Genomic DNA, 23,468 nt, shown 5'->3' with positions numbered 1-23,468 from the left:
CTTAAGTATTAAACTGAAACATAGGTGTAATTAGGAAAGAATATGCACTTAATTTTAAATCTTACGTTCAAACCTTATCTGTACAATTTTGCACCTACAAGAACAACTTTATTTAAATGAGCATAGCACGAGTGTCTTTCAGGTAAGAAAGCCAGAATCATAAGCCCACCTCCCAAAATCTAGTACAGAACCTAACTACAGAAATATTTTGTCCCTACTGTTTAGTGCAGCGAAGGAAAAAAAAAAAGAAAAACACCTGAAAAACCCACAAAGGCAAACACAGAAGAAGAGGCCATAAATGATAATGCTAAAGAGGTCCAGAGTGTTTCAGCAAAGCCAAGTCCTGACTCTTTTCCTTTCCACATCCCGCTGGCAGACACAAATCTTTACCAACACAGACTACAAGTTTCAAGGCTGTCTGAGAAACAATCTTGTCTTACAAAAGGTCCAGCAGATTGATGGTTTGCAAGTGTTGTCATTTCACTTCAGAACTAACCTAAAAGTTCCAAGCCTAGTAACTTCACAGTGATACTGTTCACTCACAACTTCACTGAGATATTCTTTCTGCATTGTAATTTTAACAGGAATTTCTGAAACTAATCCATATCAGAGTGTTTTTACTTCAATTTATTACCTGTTTCTCATGAAATCTTGTATAGATTTGAACACCACAATGCTCTAAAATTAGAAAGGCAGTAAGTGAATTCTGTGCTTTCAAGGGTGTTTTAATCTGGTTTCCACAGCTTTTTCACTTCATTTTATTTCAGGGTTCTCACGGAAGGTTAAACTAACATTGACTGAATTTTCTATTTCTGTTTAAAAACCATCTCAAATTCTTCATGCACCAACAAATCCTGGTCCATTAAAAAAAAAAAAAGAAAAAAGCAAAACACCAAAATTTATTGGCTCAAATTGGTGGATGCAAGCCAGTTCTCATCACAGACTTTTAACCAAAAGCACCTCAAGCAAGATATGTATTTTGAGAAAAGGAGATTTTCTGCATTAGTCTTGGAAGATTCTTAACTACTTCCAACTTCAAAGTAATTATGTAAATAACATTTAATAATGTGTACTCATTCCTTAACAAGTCAGAATAAACCACATCACTTGGAGAAACTGGCTGACAAATGCACTCTTCTGGTGCTTTGTTCCTTCTGTCAGCTTTAAACAAAAAGGACACTACATTTCTGAAAAAGGTGTAAGACTACTAGTGACTATTTTCCTGTATTGTTCCCTTCCCTTCCTCCAGATTAAAATAGATTTCCAATTCATATCAAAGCATCCAAGGAGCAGTTTCATTTTATAAAAATGCAGGTTCCTTATAAAAAACAACGTTCCAAAGCTGTTTCCAAATTTAGGCTTCACATTTAAGTAACTAAATCTGTATTTCAGCTGTATTCAAAACCAACCTTTACCTTCAGCATAAGCAATTCTAGTTAAAGATAGCAGAGTAAAAAAAAAGAACAGAAGAGGCATTTCTTTCCAGAGAACATATAAATCAAATACCAACATGAGAAATTCAGAACTATTAAAAATGTAACTAAAAATTAAAAATTAATTTTTAAAAAATTGAGTAACTAAAATGAGGGTTTCTTTTATGTGTGAACAATTAGACAAAAGTTCTATCAACCTAGAAAACAGCAATACAAGACAATAACGTGTTTTAAAACTCCAGTATTAAAAAAAAAAACAAAAAAAACCAACAAACCAAACCAAAACCAAATCACTGAATAAGGGATATGACAGTTATTTTGGAAGCAAGTTCACAGTAAAAATGGGACTGCGATGAATGAGAATCCAACTGGATATAAAAAACAAACAAACAAACCAACCAACCAAGAGGAATTTGCTAGTTTGAAGTTTTGGTAAGGTTTCTGAGCCTTTTTCAAGGACCAGCAAGTACTTAAGGCACAGGTGAGGCCCAGCTCATTTAACCCATTTTTGATTTGATGAAGCCAAACTCATCCAGAACTGATTTCTGTAATTCTTTATATCCACAATTATGTTAAAGTATCTTCAGAAAGTAAAAATCTAAATTGCACAGTTCAAAAGAGTATTTATCATTGTGCTTTATTATTTAATTCCTTCTGAAGCAAATTCCTCACTCTTTGTTTAGATTCATTTGACCAATCTACAGATTTTAAAGTGACTTCATGTATTTGCCAGCAGCCATAACTGACTTTACTCAAAATCAAGTGAAAGAAAAATGAGAGCTACTTATATTTAAGAAAATTAAGTCTTATTTGGAAAGATGAGATTGTCTCATCTGCCTTAATAAAGTTTTCCTTCAAGTTTCATGGTTTTTTTTTTTCACAATCATAATTGAAATCTCAGTCTTGTGAATTGTCCATATTTCCATAATCTGTTGGAGGATTTAATATCAGAATCCATACAAAAAAAAATCAGTATAGCTTAAGCCACAATGTTGTTTTTTCAAGCAACATATTTAAACATAGGAAACACAAACTAGGACTTGAAGAAATAGTAATGGAAATCACAAAAACATGGAAAATAAAAGCCCAAGATGTCACTGAACCAACTTAAGAAAGGGTAAATTATGCCATTTGTTGTAGAGGAAGTACCTTTCACTCAAAGGAAATCAGTAACAACAACTAAACCTGAATTCCCTGAGCTGCTACCAAGAAACTCATCAGCCCTGATTCAGCACATGAAATGGTAAAGCAGCAACAAATTAAAACAGAATACCAAGAAGTCTGAGCATCGTGGCAGCTTTATGAGTTAAGAGTTCCACTTGTGATTACCCCATTTTGCTACGACTTCTCTAAAAGGACTTTCAGCTTCAGTTGAAACAATGTGACACAGTAATAATTCCATCCTAGAATTTGTCTGATTATTCTCATTTCATAATCCCATTTAATTTTATTTACTTTTCTACACCATGTAAGGTTTTTTTTTTCCTTTAAAGGAAAAAAAAAGTGGAGGAAAGATGGCTATACCTCTTACAACTATAAAGTGCTCCAGTTTAATGGCATATTCACATATTCAGAGTTTAAAAGGACTCACAAAAAATCAGCACATGATCAGACATCTTAAAAGTTTAACTACCACCACTGAAACACATTTGCAATATGCTCGTTTTACAGCCAAAAGAATACTATTCTGAAAGACCTTAACAAGACAAATGCCTAAGAGAAAAAAGCATTTTCTATAACATGTAGGTAACTAATTAAATTTTAATTTAAAATATTCAAAGATCACCCAAATATTTGTGGTTACTAAAGATGTCACACTAATTTTATTTCTTACCATGAAAACTTGTATGTCAGCAGCAGCATCTCAAATATGGGACAGTAACTGGCTTTCCCCGTTCTCACTTCAAGGAGGTGTGCAAGTGCTTTTCAAATCATTATGAAACCACAATAATATATAAAAGTCTAGAAATAAAAACTAGTTTCCAGGACACACTGGTGTAACTAATAGCTGGGGGAAAGCCTGCATGTGAAACGAGTTGTGACCTTGTGACTGACGAATGGACTGTTTATGGAAATACTTTTCTCAACAAGTTAATCTTTTACTAGGTACTGGAGTGACCTGACTGTGAACTAGAAGCTGAAGACTCATGTCACCCATTGAATTAATTGCTACATTAAAATGTCAGGCAACCTGAGACAAGCAAAGGGTGACAGAGCCCCAAGCCCATGCAGACATCAGAAAGAAAACACGCCTTTGAAATGTTTTGAACAAGGCTGACTGCAGCCCAGAACCAGTGAAGAACACACTGTCACGTAATCCTGTCCTGGAAAACCAGAAGGCATTTGCACAGTCAGCCTCAGGAACACTCAGATGCGTAACACAAACTGTATCAATCCAAACAGCCTCCACAGAGAAGGTCACAACTTTCAGAAGACAGACTTCCCATACTTGCTTAGTATGTCTGGGTTAAGCATTAGCTAGCCAGTCATGCACCTACACAAAATTATAAACAAGCTGCTGTATGAATATGGAAGAGCAGGGTTCTCAATTCTTACTCCTTGGCCGCCCACTCACAACAACTGAAAGACCAATACAGTTACACAGAAAGGGTTAAGAATTTTAAATCCTGTCATTATAGATTATTTTAGCAAGTGCAAATAGGTATACAGTAGCCCAACAAACCCTTATCAAAAGTCACCATGGTAAGAACTAACCACTTCCCTTGTGAGAGCCAGCTTCATCCCCTCCCAGTTATAAAAACACGCCATTTATTTGAACATGGAAAGGGAGTAACAGTGCTAGACCCATATTGTCTCATTTCCTATTTCCTTTTAAGTATCAAAATGCAGGTCTTTTCACAATGAGATTCAGAAATGCAATGAGGCATACATTGGGCCTTCAGGAGATAAAGTGAAATGCTGGTTCTCTAAAATGAACTTAATGGGAGAAAAAGAACAAGAGCATTTTTTCCTCCCCCAAAGTGGTTATAAAGAAACATAAGGAAAGATTGGACAGAATGACAAAAAAAAAAAAAAAAAAAAAAAAAAAAAAAAAAAAAGCCAAAACCATGCCCGATAATAACTACACCAAAAAACTTTGCATAATTATTCGCAGTTTCAAGAAAAATTCAGTAGTTTAAAAATATTAATAGCACAAAGTCCATATTCTGTACCTCCACCAAATCAGAAATGTATTTGTCACCATGTCTGATGCACAAATATTTTGAGATCTGGAGGCAATGGTGTCTTCTCAACCAGAGATTAACTGACAATATGAAAAAAAGAGCCTTCCTAAGGCATCAGCTCTGATAATGCAAGCTGTGTTCTCCCCACAGAGGGGAGACACAACACAGTTGGTCCTAAGTAGTATAACCAGTTGAGCTCTTTTGCACAGATGACATGTCACCTTTCTGAAAATACTGCTGTAGTATAAATTAGTCCTGCATCTGGTTTTGGCTTTGTTCTAATCCAGTTTGCCTGCTTACTATTTGTGCAAATCAGAGCTTTAGCACTTTTGGCTCTATGATCAGAAAAACTTATAGCTTTTGTGACAATGTTAACCAGAGAAGGTAAAGTTTTTCTGTAGTCTAACCCCTCACAAACATTAATGGAACAGACCTGAATTATTTCCCAATAAGCTGGATGAAACAAACTGAGTATTTTTATCAAAATCTTAAGTCTAACTATTCATAGCTACAGGTCCTAGGCACATTAAAGAGACAGTCACTATCTTAATTTGACCACCTGCACAATTGTATCCTTTCAATACAGGTTTTAATCATGACAAACCCATGAGTTTTAGATATTTCACAAATAAGTATGCACCAAAAACTATCAGCATAGCCTAGGCAAAAGCAACTTAAGTGTGCTAATTAAAACACACACTTCTGTGTAGAGGTTCTGTTACAGCCAGGAGGTCTTGCAGTTTGTAGCACATACTACATAACCAGATGTTGCATCCTTCTTTTCCCCCCCCAAGTTCTACAGAGGTACCGAGTGCCTGAAGCATCAGAGGCAATCCAGCTTGCTAACTTTACAAGTCCTAGAAAAGTTTTACGCAGCTGCGTGCCACAAGGTGCAGAGAACTTACCCAGCCACTGTGAGTACAACAGATACGGTAGCTTCATCCTGCAGCCAGCTGCTACACAGAGCTGATAAGCAGAGAAAGCTCACTCAGAACCCTGACAGAGTCACATGTAACTCCAAGATGGGCATAATGGTAAATTCAGGCGCTGATTTTCCTCTGAAGAGGAATTTATGTTTTGAACAAAGCCCACACTAGTTAGTCACGGACTTAGTAATAAACTGCTTTATTTCAGGCTAAGGTACCAATATTACAAATATGGTAGACACACATGAAGTGAACAGTTGCACACAAAGAATACCAATAAAGCCTTATAAGGTTCCTCCACTGTTTAAGGTTTTTCCTAGAGGCTCATTCGCAAGATTAAAATCTGAGTTTTTGCCTAAGTCCTAGCTATTTAAGTCTCAACTACTTATGCACATGCAAGTATGTTAAATTCAGTTGAAATACTAATGCATACAGCTAAGCTGCTTCCTGGGAAGAAATACTTTCAAAAATTATTTGTCAAATTAGAAAAAGTGAAAGATCTATTTTGATGAAGCTCCCATGGAACTCTGTCTACATGATAGAAACTGGCAGATTTCCTACTAGTTCCCCTTGCTAGTTCCTCAACAGTCTACCCGGTAGGCTGAAAGGAAGCCAAAAATCTAAAAGTTCTGGCTGTGCTCTCCCCTGCAGTCTTGATTCCCAGGGTCTACAAGTGGCTTGTCCTGGCACTGGACCTCTATTCTCATTTGCAGTCAATTTTAAAATAAAGGAATGCAGTTCATATGCAGCTGATTTCAAAGTGTCACAGCAATTCTCCTTCTCCACCTGGCTTTGCTGGACATCATCGCTAGCAGCAGCAGAACTGTAAAACTCTGCCACAAACATGCAACTCAGAGCAGGTCAGAACAAGCTAACAGTAGAGCATACTAATTTACTGCTGAGACACCAGGGAGAATTAAATACTTCAGCACATTTACCAGGACAAGATGGTTTACTGTTGTACCTGAACATGCTGGAACTTAACCACACACTGAAAAGACAAATCTTATCATACAGTACCACTGTTCTGCTTACCATACATACGCTTAACTTTTCATAAAAGAGCTAATCTATACTTCAGAGTTTTCAATATAAATAAGAATTTCAAGATCAAGTATAACTTGCGAGTTAACAAGTGAGTTTAGAAAAATGAACAGTAAGCAGTTTCATTAGTTTACTACTATAGTTTACTATAGTTCATAGTTTCAATAGTTTACCACCATACCAAGCTTGGTTAAAGACACTATTTTTCTGAGAACTGCCATTTTTCACAAAGGTTTGTGACATTATTAGTAAACTGCATCCCAAAGAGCAATAGCCAAGGAAACTTACTGTCACTGTTTTATTTGCAACAGACAGTAAACATTTGAATGAGATGTCATCAAGATCTTTTTCAAGGACATGTCAGAGGGCAATGTTCAGATCAAACCTTTCCAACAATATTTTTTTCTTCAGAAAGGGAAGTCCATCTTCTACTGTAGAAAAGAGACAGGAATTGCAGGACAGTCTAGGAGTCTGCAAATCCTGACTTCTTTCCATTTGTGGAATTAAAAAAACCCTCAGGCTGAGAAATTCTTTTTGGCTAAAATAATGAGCATTTCTCAGGTACAGGGAACACTTGGCATTGTTTTATATTATACTCTGTACTTTCTAAGCCCTTTTCCTATATTTTCCATTTCTAAGAGAGTCAACTTAGACCCACTGGGCTTTGAAGTATCTATACAAGAAAAAAGCATTCTCTTTCAGGATTGAATCCTTTGCTACCACCAACATAGCAGAAATGAGTGACAACAGTAACCACATTGAACAGAGGATGCTGGCATGCAGCATAAGCCAAAGGCAATGAGCAGGCACAAATCTCCCAGGTCGAACACTTTGCCAACCCACACCTTTCCTCACTCCGCTTCACCAGTGTATCAGTATATGCTAGTTTACAATGCTGAATACACACTTACATGAAAACACCTTATAACTTTGAAAAGATGGAAGATAGCTTAATCGCAAATATTTATTATTTTATTGTGCCCACTCACCACAAAAAAGGGCACTCAGTCTGCATGGTAATCTTCACAGTGAGAGAAAGCAAGCAGATCCAACTTTTCCATATATTGGTTTGGCATAAGGCATTTCTAAAAGGACAACATTGAAGGCCACCTACATTGCTCCCTGCCAGAACTCTGCATGGCTTCAGGTGTCTCATTTTATACCTTCTTGTCCAGAAGCTGGAGGGGAGTGAAGCGGGAAGCTTCTTCTCCCTCTTCTCGTACTACTGGCTTAAAGCAAACGCAGAACAATCTGCATGCCCTTAAGATCTCTCTTCCATGTACTCCTGCCCTTCCTCCCAAGAGCCTCTGGAAAGGGTAAGAAACATGCAGTTGCAACTCAGTAAATTCTTGTCCAGGGAACAAACTCTAACTTTTAGTTAATTTTAGGAAGATGTTTGGCGAAGTGTGTAAACAAAGCTGTGTGGAGCAGAACATACGAGGCCACCAGTCCAAGCCCTAACCTTGGAGGTTCAAAGAGAAAGCAAGTGATCCCGGTTACTGTGACCCTGCCAGAAACCAGGACCCACCCCCAGCAGGCAGATACTGAAAAGCTCGGCTGCATTTAGTGGGCATTTTAGAAACAGTTTCCACACCATGGAAAACCTAATAAAAACCCCAAAGCCCTTGCACTTTCTACAGGCTGGGACATTCGATTTGCCTGCAGAGATCAGGAGACCTACTGTAATAAGCTGTTCATTACAAATCAATGAACAACTTACAGTTAAAAACCCCAAAAATCAATGGTAATTCTATCTTTACAGGAGAAGCCATTTTGTGGATCAATATAGAGGAATTACTGAAAAATTTTTTAAAAATAAACTTATGCATATTAGTACAGTTTTAAGAATAACTTCATCCAGCTCCACACAATTAAAAACTAACTCTTCACTATTCCATTTCAAGTATGAACTGTGAAAGAACTTTACTCAACTACAGAAGCCACTCCCTCCCTGTGTTTTATTTATATGAATAATCTAACAAAATAATAGGCAAAACAGGTCCTTAATATGAAAGTTAAGTTATCCCAAGTTTTTAAGAATACATTAACACTGTCTCAGCAAGCTTCCATGCTAACCAAAACTGCAATCATTTCTTACATAAAGCCAAGAAATCTGTAATCCTGTAGCCTAGAGTTCTGTAGAGGCATTTCCTTTAGTGAAATAACAAACATCTCAGATCTTTACTTATGGAAAGATTTAAGACACTAACTATAGATGCAATGCTAAAGTTAAAACCCTCAATCAGAGAAAAAAGATTTAAAAGACTATTAATAATCAGACCTTTCAACTCCACCATCTAAACCCATGAAAAAAGACACCAAAAAAAAAAAAAAAAGATAAACAGAAAAACTGTCACTGACTACACAAGAATTTTCAAACTATATATTCAGCAACCAGAAATTAAAAGTACAGTCATAATTCGAAGCAATAGCAATACTGTCTTAGCCATGGTGGTAAACAAACACTAGCCTGCTACAATGTCATAATCTGACAAGGTCAATAAACTGTACATGAGCTGCAAGCTTCACCACACTTTTGACAGACACTTACATTTCTGTATACATCTCCAAAGGCAGAGCACCTACATATTATCTGAAGGCAAAATATCATCCACTGACCTTAGAAGGCTCCATTTTAAAGAATACTAAGAATTACTAAAATTATATTGTGCAGACATTTTATTTGCAGTAGAATGGGAGGTAATATAAACACTTTGTATTAAAAAAAAACCTTAACTGTTTCTCAGTTTGTTATGACAAATTAGGGTTAGGGGTTTTTTTCCCCTTCAGCATTTTAAATATTTATATCAAGCTCTTTCAGCGTCCAAAAGGAAAAGTCCTGGAGATAGAAACATGATGATTATATATTCAAAAATCATCAGGCTTCAAGATGGTATTTCAGAGAAATAAGTACTGAAATGAAACACATATGAGGACATCCTTGAGGATGAACTGCCTGCACCCAAAAGTACCTGACCATCACTGCTGAGAGCTGAGTAAGAACTCATTTCAGTTTGCTCAAAAGCAAGATGACTGGAGGCTCAAGAAGAGGATGGGGGAGAAGTCAGAAAACAAGATGTCAGATGTGGCCAGATGTCAGTGAGGTCAGGCAGATGCAACCCACTTCTCAGCACTCTATTTCCACCTTCCATAGTGACCCTGGACTAGGAGCTGCAGTATCAAGAGCAGGGTGGGAAATACTAGGAAAGAACTAAAGCTGTCCAGCATAATAATCACATTAGCAGTCATTTCATTACTAATTTGAATACCAGGACAAGAGAGATGAGAGCAGACAGTATTATGCTGTATTTCCGTGAATGATTTGAATAGTTTACACTTCATGGACACAATGAAATATATGGAGACACTGTGAAACAAAGGTAGATGGTCCTGAATTAGAGTTTAATCTCACAAACAGGAACACTCCATGACATTTTAAGTTTAAAGAAAAAACCCCACTTTCTGCAACCATCTTAAATTATTTAATCATCACATGCTGAACACTACTAAAAAAAAAAAACCCAGAAACTGGACATTAACAAGCCAAAAAAGAGAGGGACTGATGCCTCTATCACCTTTTATTATGACAATTTGAAAACTATTTCATGCATTTCCAGACAGAACGTAAATAATTTCCAATTTCAAGTTGCTCTTAGATAGCAAGTAAATAGAACTGCTGTGTTTTCAGGACATTTTACAGCCAAAAGTCAACAAAACTGATCTTCTAAAAGCACACCAACAAACAAACAACTGCAACAAAATAAAGCAAACAAACCCCCAAAACTCAACAAAAACAAAAAACCCAAATCCTACAATCCAAGAAACAGACCAAAAAAAAAGAAACCAACCAAAACCCCACAACCCCTCCCCCCACCAGCAACAAACCAAACCAAAACCCCCTCAAAACTCCAAACATACAGGAAAAAAATAGTCAAGACACTTCAGCACCAACCAGAACACTCCAGTTCTACTTGTGCAGTGTGAGACTGGAAAGCGGAAGCAACCCTGCAGGCAATACACTCAGCCTTCGGGTAAAGATAAAAAGGGAGGGTAGCAACAGAAAGCAGCTCTCCACTTAACCACGTTCTCCTAGTGTTACAGAGACAAGTAATGAAGCCCTTTAAAAGGCTTTTGGCCACTCTGCCTTAAGAAAAAGAATGAACTGTAATTCTAGAGCTTTAAGTGAGTGCACAGCAGATAAAAAGTAAATTAAGATGACCCTCGGGTCTCTGCAGAGAATCCTCTGAGAACACTCAGATTAGCCTCAGAAACTCAGAACTCAAACCAGATCCATCCTCTTATCACCACTTCTGCTGAAAACTAGCTTTACAAGTTTGTTTAAAAAACAGCTACATGGCAACGTATAATTTGTATTTTAAACAAGCTTAAGCCAAGTTTCACCCACACTGGAAGCCAGTGAAAGCCAACAGAAGCATTCCCATAGTCATTACACCCTGAGATGCCTATTTCTACTCCTGCCTCATGCCTCCCTGCAGCAGCATAAATCTCTGCACAGCTGCACCATTACTACTGAAAGAGCTAGTACACTAAAAGGTCTTGTGAAGTTCAAATCCATCATACAGAAGGAAAAACTGGTATTCAAATCTTGTGCTCTACATGTTCAGCCTTTGGGTAAGATACAACTGCACATGTCTACACACAGGTATTGCACTGAGCAGACTTAGACTCCACTGAGTGACAGTAGAGACTGAACCTTTAGTATCACTAAATCCAATGAGACAGAAAGCTCCAGATTAGTTAGTTACAATCTATTTACTTTGCACAGGAACAAAGAAACTGCCATAACCGATCAGACCATTTAAGCAGAACCCTACCACTTGCAATAACTAAGAGTGATAAAAATCAGACATGGGAGAGGGTGACCCTCTTCCAAAAGTACTCCCAAGCCACAGAGCACAGAAGAGGTAGAAAGGCAATCTTCTCTCACCACAGTATCCGCTCAAACTGGAAGCGGAAAATTTGGTAGCTTATTTACACAGATGGTTACAAACATCAAGCATTAGAGACTTGGATAAAATACATAATTATATTTTACCTTATCTGGGAATAGCCAAGATCAATAATAAGATATTTTACTTTTTTTTACCTTAGCTAGAGAAAAAGTTTGCATTTCAATGACAAAGAAATCCTTGGCCACGCTGTGCAATCACTGTAGGTGCTCTCCTGTTCTCACTACAACTCCCAGTGCTCTGTTAGAAGCATTCATGTCCTCCTTTGAAAGTCAAAGGTGCTATAAATTGATAAACATGGCTGAAACTGATGAGCTTTTACTAGCACACTTGTACATACAGACAAAACTTCAGTTTTACAGTGTGACTTTGGTGCTTCTAACATGTGTCAAACGGCAACTGCAGAAAAATACACTATAAACATCTACAAGGGGAGTCTTGCAGCTGACTAGCGTATCTAGCACATGCCTTTTCAAACACCTAATTTTCATGGAAGTCAAAAAGTATGTGGTTGTAGCACACAGATGAACTGCACCATTTATTTCCTTTCATTTTTATAAAAACATGATTGCAGCAATATAAACTAATGCTGTACTTGAGGAAGTAATAAGGCATCTACACCAATTTCAGATACAAACATCACTTTAAGGTCTGGATGTTTTAAAAGCATATTGTTAAGCTCACAGAGAAGGAAGTGCATTTTATCTCCATGGATTTCCCTTATGCGACAAGAAATCATACTACAGTTATCAATGAATTCACTATTTGGCTCTTGTTATGAACAAAAACAATATACCGACAGTAAACAACATATACGGGATAAAAGATTTGAAGTGTTTTATCATGTTGAAGCTGCAATTCCTAGGAAAACAGCTCCCTTCTTCTCTTGCAGTGATATAAGATAGCTTAGACCCTTCACTGCTTTTAGTGAAAATATTCACTCTACTGCCTGACATGCAGAATGCTTGGGAGCTTGAAGGAAAAAGGTAATATTTACATCTATAATTCAACAGCAGTCAGTTTCCCTTCTCAGGTTCATTTTGAGACTCAAGAAGTTCTTCCAGCATAAACAGAAACAGAGAATCTATTTAAAAGGAAGTAACTGTAATACCAAAGAGACTGATAGGGGGACTTTGGAGCAAGCATAATACCTTCTAACTAATAGTAGATCCTTATAGGAAAGTACAACTAACTGCATTCAAAGCCTGCCTGATAAAACATTCTTTAATTTATGCCTTTAAGTTTGTGTCTTAATAAATATCAGGGCAACAGCTGCCCAGACAAATTTAATGTGTATTACTCACATATTTATATGTGAGTAATACACATTTAATATATAAATATATAATATTTATATATTACTCACATATAAATTAGGCTCTCTCCTCTAGCTGAAACAAGTCAATATTAAAATGAGGACAGATAGATGTTTTGAATTTTTTAAGCAGCTTGATAAAGTACTGCTTGGTCTATTATCTGTTTATTGGTAATACAGCACACAGAATTACTGAGATACTCTACCCATAAATGAGCATTTATGGGTATTTCTGAAGGACAATCATTGTTAAAATTGTAATGTATTTTCAACTGCCCTTATAATAAACTCAAAGCAGACTCACTGAAATACTTAAGAGAAAAGATTTTGGCATTCAGTGTTTTTTAGGATTTGTTAACATTCCTAGTCAAATAGCACAAAGCGCTTACAAGTATTTTAACGTGTATACACTCTCAACACACTGACTTGGCAAAATGCAGGTACCTAAAAGTAAGCAAAATTGCCCATGTGAAAAGGAAAAAAATTCCACAGCTGCTTTGTCATTGCTGCTGTGGGACCAACCAGCCAGGATGGACGCAGTGTTTCACCACTGATGCGACATACATTGACCTTCCTGCACCTCCAACGCTGAGCCTGACTCCCACTTGCTATCACCATGAGACTCAGCCTCTTCAAACGTATTCTGATATTCTTTTTTTTTTCTTGAAAGCCATGAAACTTGATACATTATTAATGCATTACAATATGCAGTACATTACAATATCATGACTTTATAAAAACAAGGATGGTGCTAAGAGTTTATAAAAAGACAAGGCACTCACTAAAACGTGTACATCATTACCGTTCCCCAAAACATTTACAATTTCCTGCTAATCCTTCTGTAAGTACAGAGCCATTTCTTATCTGCACAACCACACCACAACAAGTATTTTACACTGCCCTAGGAACAGGCCAAAATCCATCTGAATTGCTGAGAATACATATAAACAGGAGATTGGTCTAGAAAACTGTTCTTACTACAGTACTCCTGTGGTAATTCAACCTTTAAAAAAATACTCCTGAGGTCTGACTGACAGAAGACACAACTAAAAGAACACACAAGCCATACGTCCAAACAGGAATTATATTTTTATGAGGTTTAAATGATGAGCCAAACTATAAGGCATCATTAAAATAGGTCCCTGGATGTTAATACTAAGTTCTTAAACTACAGAGTACACACCAGATAAAACCTTACAAGAGATCCAGGTGAAATTGTCATCTTCACATCAAAATTACCTGGTCATACAGCAGTGTCTACACACACGCACACCAGTAAGACCCAGCGAGTACACGTTAAAGCTGAAATGTGTTCTAAAGTACTTAAACTGCTTCACTGCGGGCACAAGTTCGTTTCAACATGAATAGCTGCATACAAGTTAAACAGGCAAAATAGTGGCAGATCACAAGAAAGTGGACTTATGAATTAATACATATAGAAGGCAAATACAGGCTGCAAACACCAGGGCACTGAACACAACCACTGTAATTTTTCACCTGGACTAAGCCACGAAAAAATTACTTTCTCCTAGAAAAACAGCGAGAATATTTATGCTTCAAGGTCTTTCCTCTTCTTACTAAAAAAAATCAGTTCTGCATTATCGCGAAGCTGCAAACTAGAATCTGACTTCGGAGAAATCGGGGGGACGGGGGAAGGGGAAAATGAAGACATAATAAAGTCGATTACTCAGTTTTGCATCAAAGTGCTCGGGCAGCGCCCGGGGAGCCCGCAGAGCAGGCGCCCCACCGGCCTGCCGCCCGCAGCCCGGCCCCGCGGGCAGCTCCGCGCTCGCTCGCCCCGCGCCCCAATGGCTGCTGACACATCCGGCCCCGGCCCCGCCACCGCCCCGAGCTCACACTTCAAAGCCTTTCGGGACTCCGGCCGAAGTCAAGCACAAACGCACCCCGCAGCCAGACGGGCCGCCCCCCGCGGCTCGGCTCGGCTCCCGCGCAGCCCCGCACCGCTGACAGCTGAGGCCGGCGGGGCAGCCCGGCCCGGCCCGGCCGTGCCCCTCCCTCAGCCCCGGACCAGGTGCCCCGCGGGAAGGCGGGCGAGCCGTGCTCGCCGCGCCCCAGCGCTGCGCTCCGCGGCTGCTCCGCCGCCCCCGCATCCGCTACCGGCCCGCGGCCAGGGGGGAACGCCGGAGCCCGCCCGGAGCCCCGGTCGCGGGAACAGCCCCGACGCCGCCGCTGTCACGCAGCGCCCGCCGGGACCGACCCTTGCCCGCCCCTCCAGTCGTAGGCGCCCCTCACCTCGCGGCGGGGGACGGCTCCATCCTCCGCTCCGCGGCGGGGTCCGTCCCCGCCGGGCTCCCCGCCGGCAGCGGCTCCAGGAGCTCGGCGCAGCGGCTGGGGGAGGCAGCCGGGCTGGCGGGGCTGGAGCGCGGCGGCCCGGGCAGGTAGTGGAGCAGCAGCGTCTCGGGGGGCTCCGGCGAGGAGGAGGAGGAAGAGGAGGAGGCGGCCGGGGCGGCGGCGAGGAAGAGGGGCGCCTCCGGCAGCCGGTCCAGCTCCACGCTCCGCACTTTGCGCAGCTGCTTCCGTCTCCAGTCAGAGCGCTGTTCTCGGCTGCCGCCGCCCGCCTCCCGCAAGAGCCCCCCGCCGCTCCCGGCGACGCTCCCCGGCACCACGCCGCCTTTCAGGCTCCCGCAGGCGGCGGCGGCGGCCGCCTCCGCGCCGCCGCCCGAGGATAATCCCGATGACGAGGCGCGATCCCCCGCCGCCGCCGCCATTTTCTCTGTCGGGTCACATCGGGCTCCCGAGCACCGGGGGCGGCCGGCGGACAGCGCGCTGCGCAAACGGCGCCGCCTGCGCAAACGGCGTAGGGCGGGGGCGGACGGCGGGCGCGGATTGGCGGCGGCGGGCGCCGGGGGCGGGGCCGCGCCCGTAGGTGCCCCGGAGCCGCGCCCCGCCCGCCCCCGCGCAGGTGTCGGGGCGGGGCGGGAGCCGGGCGGGAGCCGCGCCTGCCGCCGCCGCCGCCGCCGCCGCTGCTGCTGATCCGCGGGGCCGGGGCGGGGGCGGGGGCTGGGGCCGCGGCCGGGACTGGAGCCGGACGGGGTCCGTCCGTGCGGCCGGTCCAAGCCCGGGAGCCGGTGGAGGCGCCAAGCGCGGCCCCGCCCCCACGCGGCCCTCCCCACGTGTGGAAGAGCTGCGGGGGCTCCGGTGGCCCCGGGGCGGGTACGGCCGGGCGGCCGGGCGGGCCGGCTCCCCCGTGCGGGACGCGGAGGAGCCTTTCCCGGATCTCGGAGCGCTCCCGCTCGCACCCCCTTAATGTGAGCCTCTCCTGTCCCCAGCATTGCCCTGGCAGCCGGCGAGCGGCCGGGAGGAGCGGAGCGCCCGCGGTGCTTCGCTGCGTGCGGCCGAGGAATCGCCTCTCCGGTGTGCCCCTGCTCACCTGGTCGTCCCTCTCTGGAGTCAGTAGGAAATTAAATGCACATCCTCGCTCGCAGCCTCCGCGCGTCCTTCGCCAGGCTGCCCTCAGTGGGCCGGCGCCGCTGCCCCCATGCTCAGGTCCTCCTTCTCCGTGTCTGCAAACGACGGAGAAGCGTTAATGTCCCGGAGCGCGCCCGCCTCCATGTGTGCGCAGGAATGCACATGCAGATGGGCTATACCCTGCCACGCACACCTACCGCTGCGGCTGTTTCCTGAGAGACTGCGAGACAGAAGAAAGGCAGGAGACATCACATGACCGAACCTTGGGAGGTTCAAGTAAATTTTCTACTTGTCGGGATTTTCGCTCGACCTCATTGGGGTGGTTTTGCTTTTTGATCTGAGATGAGAAAACGAAAACCGAATATTGCTGTGCATACAAGGTTGTTTTCAAAACGGTGTGGTTTTTAGATAAAGTAGAAGTCACACAGTTCAAAACACTTAAGCTGAATATTTCAGGCTTATTTCTCAGAATTTGGTGTAACATCCAAGTGTAACATTAACTAAGCGTCACAACAATGATTATTAGTATGGTCAATGTGCTGGGATCAGTGATTTCATCTGAAGTACCAGTTGAGTGAGAATTACCTTCTAACAGAAAGCAGATTCTTTCTTGCCTTTCATATATCATCAGAGGCTGACCTAAACATAGGGTCTTTGCTGGAGGATGTGATGAGGAGATAGGAAGAAGTTTTTCCCTCTAGACAAAAGCCTGAGGACACTCTTTGTGCTCTATATTCTTGCAGAATAATATCAAGAGATAAGGCCTTGAGCGAATTATTTGGGTGGTCTGCCAAGATGCCGCACCACCACTGTCCTTGTGCGAGTTTTTCAGTGAAGGACGCTGTGAGAAGGTCAGTTGAATTCATTGTCATCTTGCAAGTATGGGATAAGCAGATCATCTAATAGTCTCTTGTAATGTACAACTCAGAGATATAAATTAATTCTGAGTTTCATAAAGGTAGTATTTGACAAGCCTCTCTGCAAATTAGAGGGAGTTTTCTGGAAGATTCCTAGACCAAGACACATTGACAAAGCGAGAATGTTACTCAGGGGAATAAGATAACAAAGTATCCACTTTGTAGACACAGCATGAAATTAGTTCCATGCAAATCAGTGCACTATTATATCTTTTAAAATATTCCTCTCTGCCATAAAATCACATTTACAGAAAAAAGAAAGAAAATAACCACACAAACCCCTATGCTTTTAAAGACATTTCAACAGAACAAGAAGATGACTTATGGTATTTTATAAACGCTCATCAAATGAAAGAGGAATATCCCTTTGCATACTGATTGGTTGGAATAGAATACAGAGAAGAAGAAGCACATCTTCAATAAAAGTAAATCTAGGAGGTAAGGGTGTATACAACATGTATGACCGGTCAAGGGACAGCTCTCTCAGGGTGTAAAGACTCCAACAGGGGAGAAGGAAACGGGAAATTCAAGGAAAATGTCAGAGTGGCAGTGGGGTACTGAGGAATGTGCATGAACACTGAGGCGAAATGTTTTCTGGAAAGCAGCTAAGAACAGGGCAAAATATAAAATACAGGGACAGTGGGAGGCACCACTGTAAGAAATAGCTAAAAGGAGACAGATGCTGTCACCACTCCTGTTAAGGCATTGCTTTGCCTTTTGAGTAAGGCCAGTGCTGTCAAGGTATTGCATTACTTTTGGAAAAGATGCAAAGTGGAAAACCCTTAGTATTCTGTCATTTAAAAATGCGTGGCATGCCTTGTAATGGTTGTTTACCCTTTCATTACTGTCTGAATTTCAATTCTAATAAAGTACATTCTGCCTATAATCCTTATATTCACCTTATTTTTTTTTCAAAAATGTGTTTCTCCACAGTGCCTTGGCCAGAGAAGGGAGCACAGTGGATAATAAAACCCACCTTCCATTCCTTACTCTGGAACACTATGTAGTGTACTGCTGGCATGCAACACAGATTTATGCACAATATAAAGGCTCTACCACTTTGAAATCAGAAATTGAACATGCTGGTTGACATCTGTGTTTTCTCATTTGCTCTTAAAAATTTTTTGCACTTAAATAAAAAAGTTGACCTGATTGAAAAAAAGTGCAAAACTTACTGAAGAGCTCTGAAAGACACTCAGTTACCTCTTGCGCAAATTATTTCCCAGTCCATCTAAAACACAGCTCTAGAAGGTAACCTGAGACTTTTAGCAGTTTTTAGTCACAAGCAACGGCACCCGGGGTTTGTTATGAAACAGAGGCCTTTGGCCTCAAATTAGCATCGTGCAATATTTGGAACATCTACTGTTGTACACAAAGAAACTTCTGTTTGGGAACACACTAAGATTTTGCAAGCCAAGGAGTTTCCTTGTTGCACAAAACTTGTAACAGTGTAATGAATAATCAACAATTTTCAACATGCTAGAGATAGGGATCTGCTGTGCCCCTGAATACATAACCTAGGCATCATCATGCACAAACAGAATAAATATGAGAGATAACACAATCCATAGTTTCTGGTCTTGACTAAACATGCAAAAAGTGTTTTAATACTGTATACAAACTGGATTCTCCATGTCTTGTTAGTCTCTGTAGAAAGACTTATCCCCACCTTGATCTTCTATTCATTTTTTCCGTTGTGAGAAAGGGAAAACAAACCTGCTCGTAAGCCAAAATCCTTTCCTGTTTACTCCTCTGTAATGTAATGGAAAAGTCAAGCAACTAAATGAGAACCAATCTGAGGACCTTTTCATGCCACTTTCCCAGGTCTTACTGAAAATCTGCTGGCATTACTGTTTTCTGTAGAAATGCTTTGCCATCTTGCTGATGCACCATTCTTACTTTATAGCATTAAGGTATACCTTCTAGAAGAAATTTCCTTCAGAAAATCAGGATCCTGTACCACTTCTCAGGAGAGAGAATGTCAGGTAAAACTGGAATATGTTACAGAAAATTATAGAGGTTTTGCTCACACACTGGGAATGTCTAGTCTACTGCTATTTATGAATTTCTTTCCTTAATGTTTTACTTATGCTTTTCATAAATATTTTAATGGAAAGCACATTTAAAGATTTTTCCCCTCACATTTCAGTCCACATGGTACTGAACTTTCGTGAAAAATGGTTTTTGGATCTGTGAAACTGAGAGTGATGTTTTGACCTAGGTTTCAGACACACAGTATAAGGAAAGAGCTGTACTTAAATCTCCTTGTTCTGCCAAAGCATGTAATAACAGTTCCCTTATTCCTTTTAAGAAATAATGGTGGTGATGCTACTTACAACACTCCTACATTGTCTAGTCACATTCCTTACACTTAACAATTTTTTTTGCTGCAGCACCCACTCATGAACTGGTGAACCTTTTGGTCTATGTACCATATGATCCAAAGCAAAAAGGTGATCTCTTTCCAAAGAGTTTGCAATTTAAGTATGAAAGACAGGCAAAAACAGGCAACAGAGCAATCAGCAAGCTAGAGCATAGTCCTTGTATAGTATATCTGCTGCCTTGGGTTTTTTTTATCACTTGTTTGTACATTTTGCACTAACTTCTGAAATCAGTTCAATTTTTGACCTTAGATATTCTTTAGAATATTGATAGCTTGATGTCTAACTTGGATATTCTCCTTGGCTGTACTACAGAGGACTTTTCTGGCCTTGAATAAGTCATGATCCTTTCATGGTTCAATTTTTCCCAGCTGTAACTGTGTAACAAATATATTTACCTACCTAAGGCATGACACAAGGCTGAGGGATATAATATTATTAAGTTTCAAGATGAATTCTTGCTCAAAAGAAATGTATTAATGAACTGAGCAAAACCTTTTAAACCTCTTCTCATACATCACTTATGAAGATCTACCAAAATTATTGCAGCTATAAGCTCTTTTTCTTATATTCTTCCAGACTAGTAAATTGACAGCATAGTTCTCATCTGGATCAACAATTCCATCTATTGCAAACACCACTATCTGTTAACTCTCTGGGGGAAAGCAACTCTACCATTTCAGACTCAGAAAAACACTGAGAGCTCAATTTCCTTCACCCTGCTGCTACCACTGTTAAATCTCTTTCAGCCTAGGTGTTTGTTATTCTTTCTGTTCTATGAGTCAAAGACACAAATAGAAGCACAGCTTTTAATAAATTGTGGGAGCTTTGTTCCTGGAAGCTACAGATTTCCAAATTAACGAGAAACAGATGCAAGAATTTCACTTCTATTTTTGTCTCAACAGGATGGAAGAAGGACCACTTCCTCACTCCCATTGAAGAGGAACCTACAGTTATTCTTTTCCTCTGTCTGCTGCTCATCATCCTTGCTCTGCCAGCAGCAGAATCACACAGTGCCAGCTGCAGTAACTAGAGGACAGTGACTTGAAAACAGCATAAACATTCAACCACCAGCAAACATTAAATGCCTGGTTGGTATATCTCAGCATGGCTGTGGGCTGTAAAGCAACAGTCCTGTGTGATTGATATATCCAGCACATACCACACAATCCTTTTGAACATCTGTAAAAGAAGAGCAGACAGGAGTGACACAATTTTACGGAGACCTCTGGATAACTGCCTCCCTGAATAATTGCCAGATGGACAAGGAACTGGCAGGAACACTCTCCACAGAGAACCCTGCTTGCTTTCTCCAGAGCCAGTGCATATCTGAATAATCATTTCTGGGTGCAGTAATGGCATCCAGCCTGACACATTCTCTCCCTCCTTTTCATTTCTGCTCATTCCACCCTGGCCCACCAGTCATAATGTCCGTATGCTTCCATTTATGATGGCCAGCAGTGATGGCAGTGCTGTTCCTCTTCCTAAATCCAGCAGGTGGACCTGCCAAGGACCTCACAGCTGTTGGAGGAAATAAAACTCAGCAGCAACATCCATGCCTTGCTCATCATATGACCCCTTTATGCCAAGCTTGCCAATTTTCTGGCACCATGGTGGAAGTGAATCAAACAGCTATTAGCTGTGGCAATGTCAGGGAGTCTACAGATCTTAAGAATAGTTCTGGGATCCTTTATGTCCAAACAGTCAGGTCTCTACCGTCACCACCACCAGCAGCCTTTTCTTTAGAAAAGTCTGCATGTCTTTTTACTAAGGCTTTTAAATCTCTGTTATTCCCTCGAGCAATGTAGTTGGCACAACGCTATTTATTGCTTGTGTGACAGTCACAGTCCCTGAGAACAGTGTTACCAAAGCCTTTTAATCCTGGTGTCCAAAGCTATCATCTAAATTAAACATCTTTAAAAACCATATGATCTGGACATCAGTAGTAGGCATTTGCCTATCTAATGACAAAGTGTTTTGAACATGCTGTTCTTTCAACGTCTTCTGTGCATAAATAAGTAGAAGTCCAGGAGTCATAAAAAAGTTCCCCATGTGATTTCTGGAAAGAGAAAATTGCACTGGAGATTTCTGAGGAAAGTAACATTTCAGTTCTAGTCTTTGATTGGCATTAAAATCAATCCTCTTATCTTTGTAATTCACGAAAAGCTGGCTCCAAAAGAAATATAAAGAAATAAAATATATTTTTGCAAAACAAATTTCTGACTTTTCTCGTGTTCTAGTTTACTGATATGATATTTTAAAAAAATATTCTGTCTATTCCACAATGTAAACATACCTGTGGAATTTGATTGCCGTTCCTGAGGTTTTTCATTTATAGAGCTCTAGCTGTTCTACATCATAGCTTCCTTTGCTACACCCAATTAATTTGTAATTTTTATGATGTCTGGATACTAATCCTATCAATAAATCATGAATAGAAAAATCATTTATTTTCTGCATGCTTATCATCCTTATGTTAGGTACTGAAATCACAGAAAATTGCTGTTGCATTAGTTGGTGGTCTTTGACGTTTGTAAAGTGATTTTTCATGTAATATAAATACACGCAAATACATATAAATATATGTGTTATTTATATATGCTGCTCCTTTAATGGATTTCTATTAGATTATGTGGTTTCGCAATTTTCATTTTGATCATTTCATCTCACTGATGTAACCTAAAAATATTATCAGTGTACAATACTGTGCTGACTTCAAATGCTCTATGTGTTTGCACTATGAAAGGCTTTGAGAAGCAAGGAATGACCTTGACAGAACATTTTGTGTGGATTTGGGAGGGGACATTACTCTAATGCTTGCCAAGGTAGGATACACAATTTATTTTGACTGATTGCCTATCTTCCTTGTTCTTTGTGGTTCAAGCCAAAAGTTTTCAGATTTTGAATCAAGGTTTGCAAGTCTCCAGAGCATAACTGACGACTTACAGTTGAAGGTATTATCCATGCAAGCCACTTCCAGTTAGTTGTGCAACAGCCTTAATCCAGTTTTCCGTGCATGACACTAACAGCGCAAGTCAGATCAGTTAAAAAACAAATGTCACAATTTTCTCTTGAACTTCATTAACGAAGGAACAGTACTGAGATGCTGCATTTAGTTTCATTCCTCTACACACAAGATTTGGAAAGTGATTTTGCTTACAAATATGCGCTAATTTCATCATATTCATTTCTTTAGGTGGTTTCTAACATCTTAATTGTAAGCTGCATGAACGGTCTCCCCTTTAATTTCCATCCAAGATAAGAATGTGTATTAACACTTTTCCATATTAGTCATGGAAGTCTTGAGATTATAACTACTTGTTTGCTCTGTTTAACCAGAACAAAGGATCCTTCACAGGGTGGTAGCATACCTTTCAGTCTATAGTAAGAACTACTGCAGCCACGTTCTAATAACTTCTTTCAGCCTCTAGTGAAATATGTATATATGAAGGATGGAGGGATAAAATAAAATGTAGACTGTTGATACTAAATAAAGAAAATTATACTACTTATTTTTGAGTTCCTAAACCCAGAACTTCCTGAATTTTTCTCAAATTTCTTTGTGTATTCTAACTCCCCATGTTTACTATGAATTGTGAAAAAACATATTCCTTCTTTCTCACAAAGAACTCAGATTTATTTGGATTTACTTTAGTAGAAACACTGCACATTGTTTCAGCAACAAATAGCATTTTAAATATGAGGAAAGCCTAGCTTTGATATCTGTTAATCTGCAGGTGTAAACTCATTAAACCTTGAGGAAAGGCACCTTTCTCTTTGTATATGAAAGCACCCTTCTAGTTCAGGTCAATCCTTTATTCTCTTATCCTGCCAACTAAATTTTAGTAGAGGAGATTGCCTTTTGCTG

At 40.6% G+C, this 23,468-nt stretch overlaps 1 protein-coding gene and 2 long non-coding RNA genes across 5 annotated transcripts in view; 2 read left to right on the top strand and 1 right to left on the bottom strand.

Annotated features, from left to right (window-relative positions):
* MAP3K1 (mitogen-activated protein kinase kinase kinase 1) overlaps nucleotides 1-16,393 on the bottom strand; it is a 58,446-nt gene extending 42,053 nt beyond the window's left edge. Inside the window, exon 1 of one of the 2 annotated variants that reach the window (XM_063181300.1) lies at nucleotides 16,265-16,393. Coding sequence is in view for 1 of the 2 variants with exons in the window: in XM_063181299.1 (XP_063037369.1) it covers nucleotides 15,127-15,602 (476 nt within the window). In the remaining variant the exon portion in view is untranslated. Of the gene's footprint in view, nucleotides 1-15,126; nucleotides 15,603-16,264 lie in introns of those variants that run through there. The other variant, XM_063181299.1, reaches the window with a different exon arrangement.
* Nucleotides 16,394-16,428: 35 nt separating this feature from the next.
* LOC134432495 (uncharacterized) lies at nucleotides 16,429-18,105 on the top strand. Of its 2 annotated transcripts, none has more exons than XR_010031357.1 (2): nucleotides 16,429-16,572; nucleotides 17,046-18,105. It is a non-coding gene; the product is annotated as an uncharacterized LOC134432495 (long non-coding RNA). The 2 variants fall into 2 exon arrangements; XR_010031356.1 differs by having other exon boundaries at nucleotides 16,429-16,578.
* Nucleotides 18,106-18,518: 413 nt separating this feature from the next.
* Nucleotides 18,519-21,816, top strand: LOC134432494 (uncharacterized). Its single transcript, XR_010031355.1, has 2 exons — nucleotides 18,519-19,204; nucleotides 20,506-21,816. It is a non-coding gene; the product is annotated as an uncharacterized LOC134432494 (long non-coding RNA).
* Nucleotides 21,817-23,468: the final 1,652 nt, after the last annotated feature.

Source organism: Melospiza melodia, chromosome Z (genome assembly GCF_035770615.1).
Source record: "Melospiza melodia melodia isolate bMelMel2 chromosome Z, bMelMel2.pri, whole genome shotgun sequence".
Taxonomy (NCBI): Eukaryota; Metazoa; Chordata; class Aves; order Passeriformes; family Passerellidae; genus Melospiza; species Melospiza melodia.
This window is presented reverse-complemented; position numbering and strand designations above follow the sequence as displayed.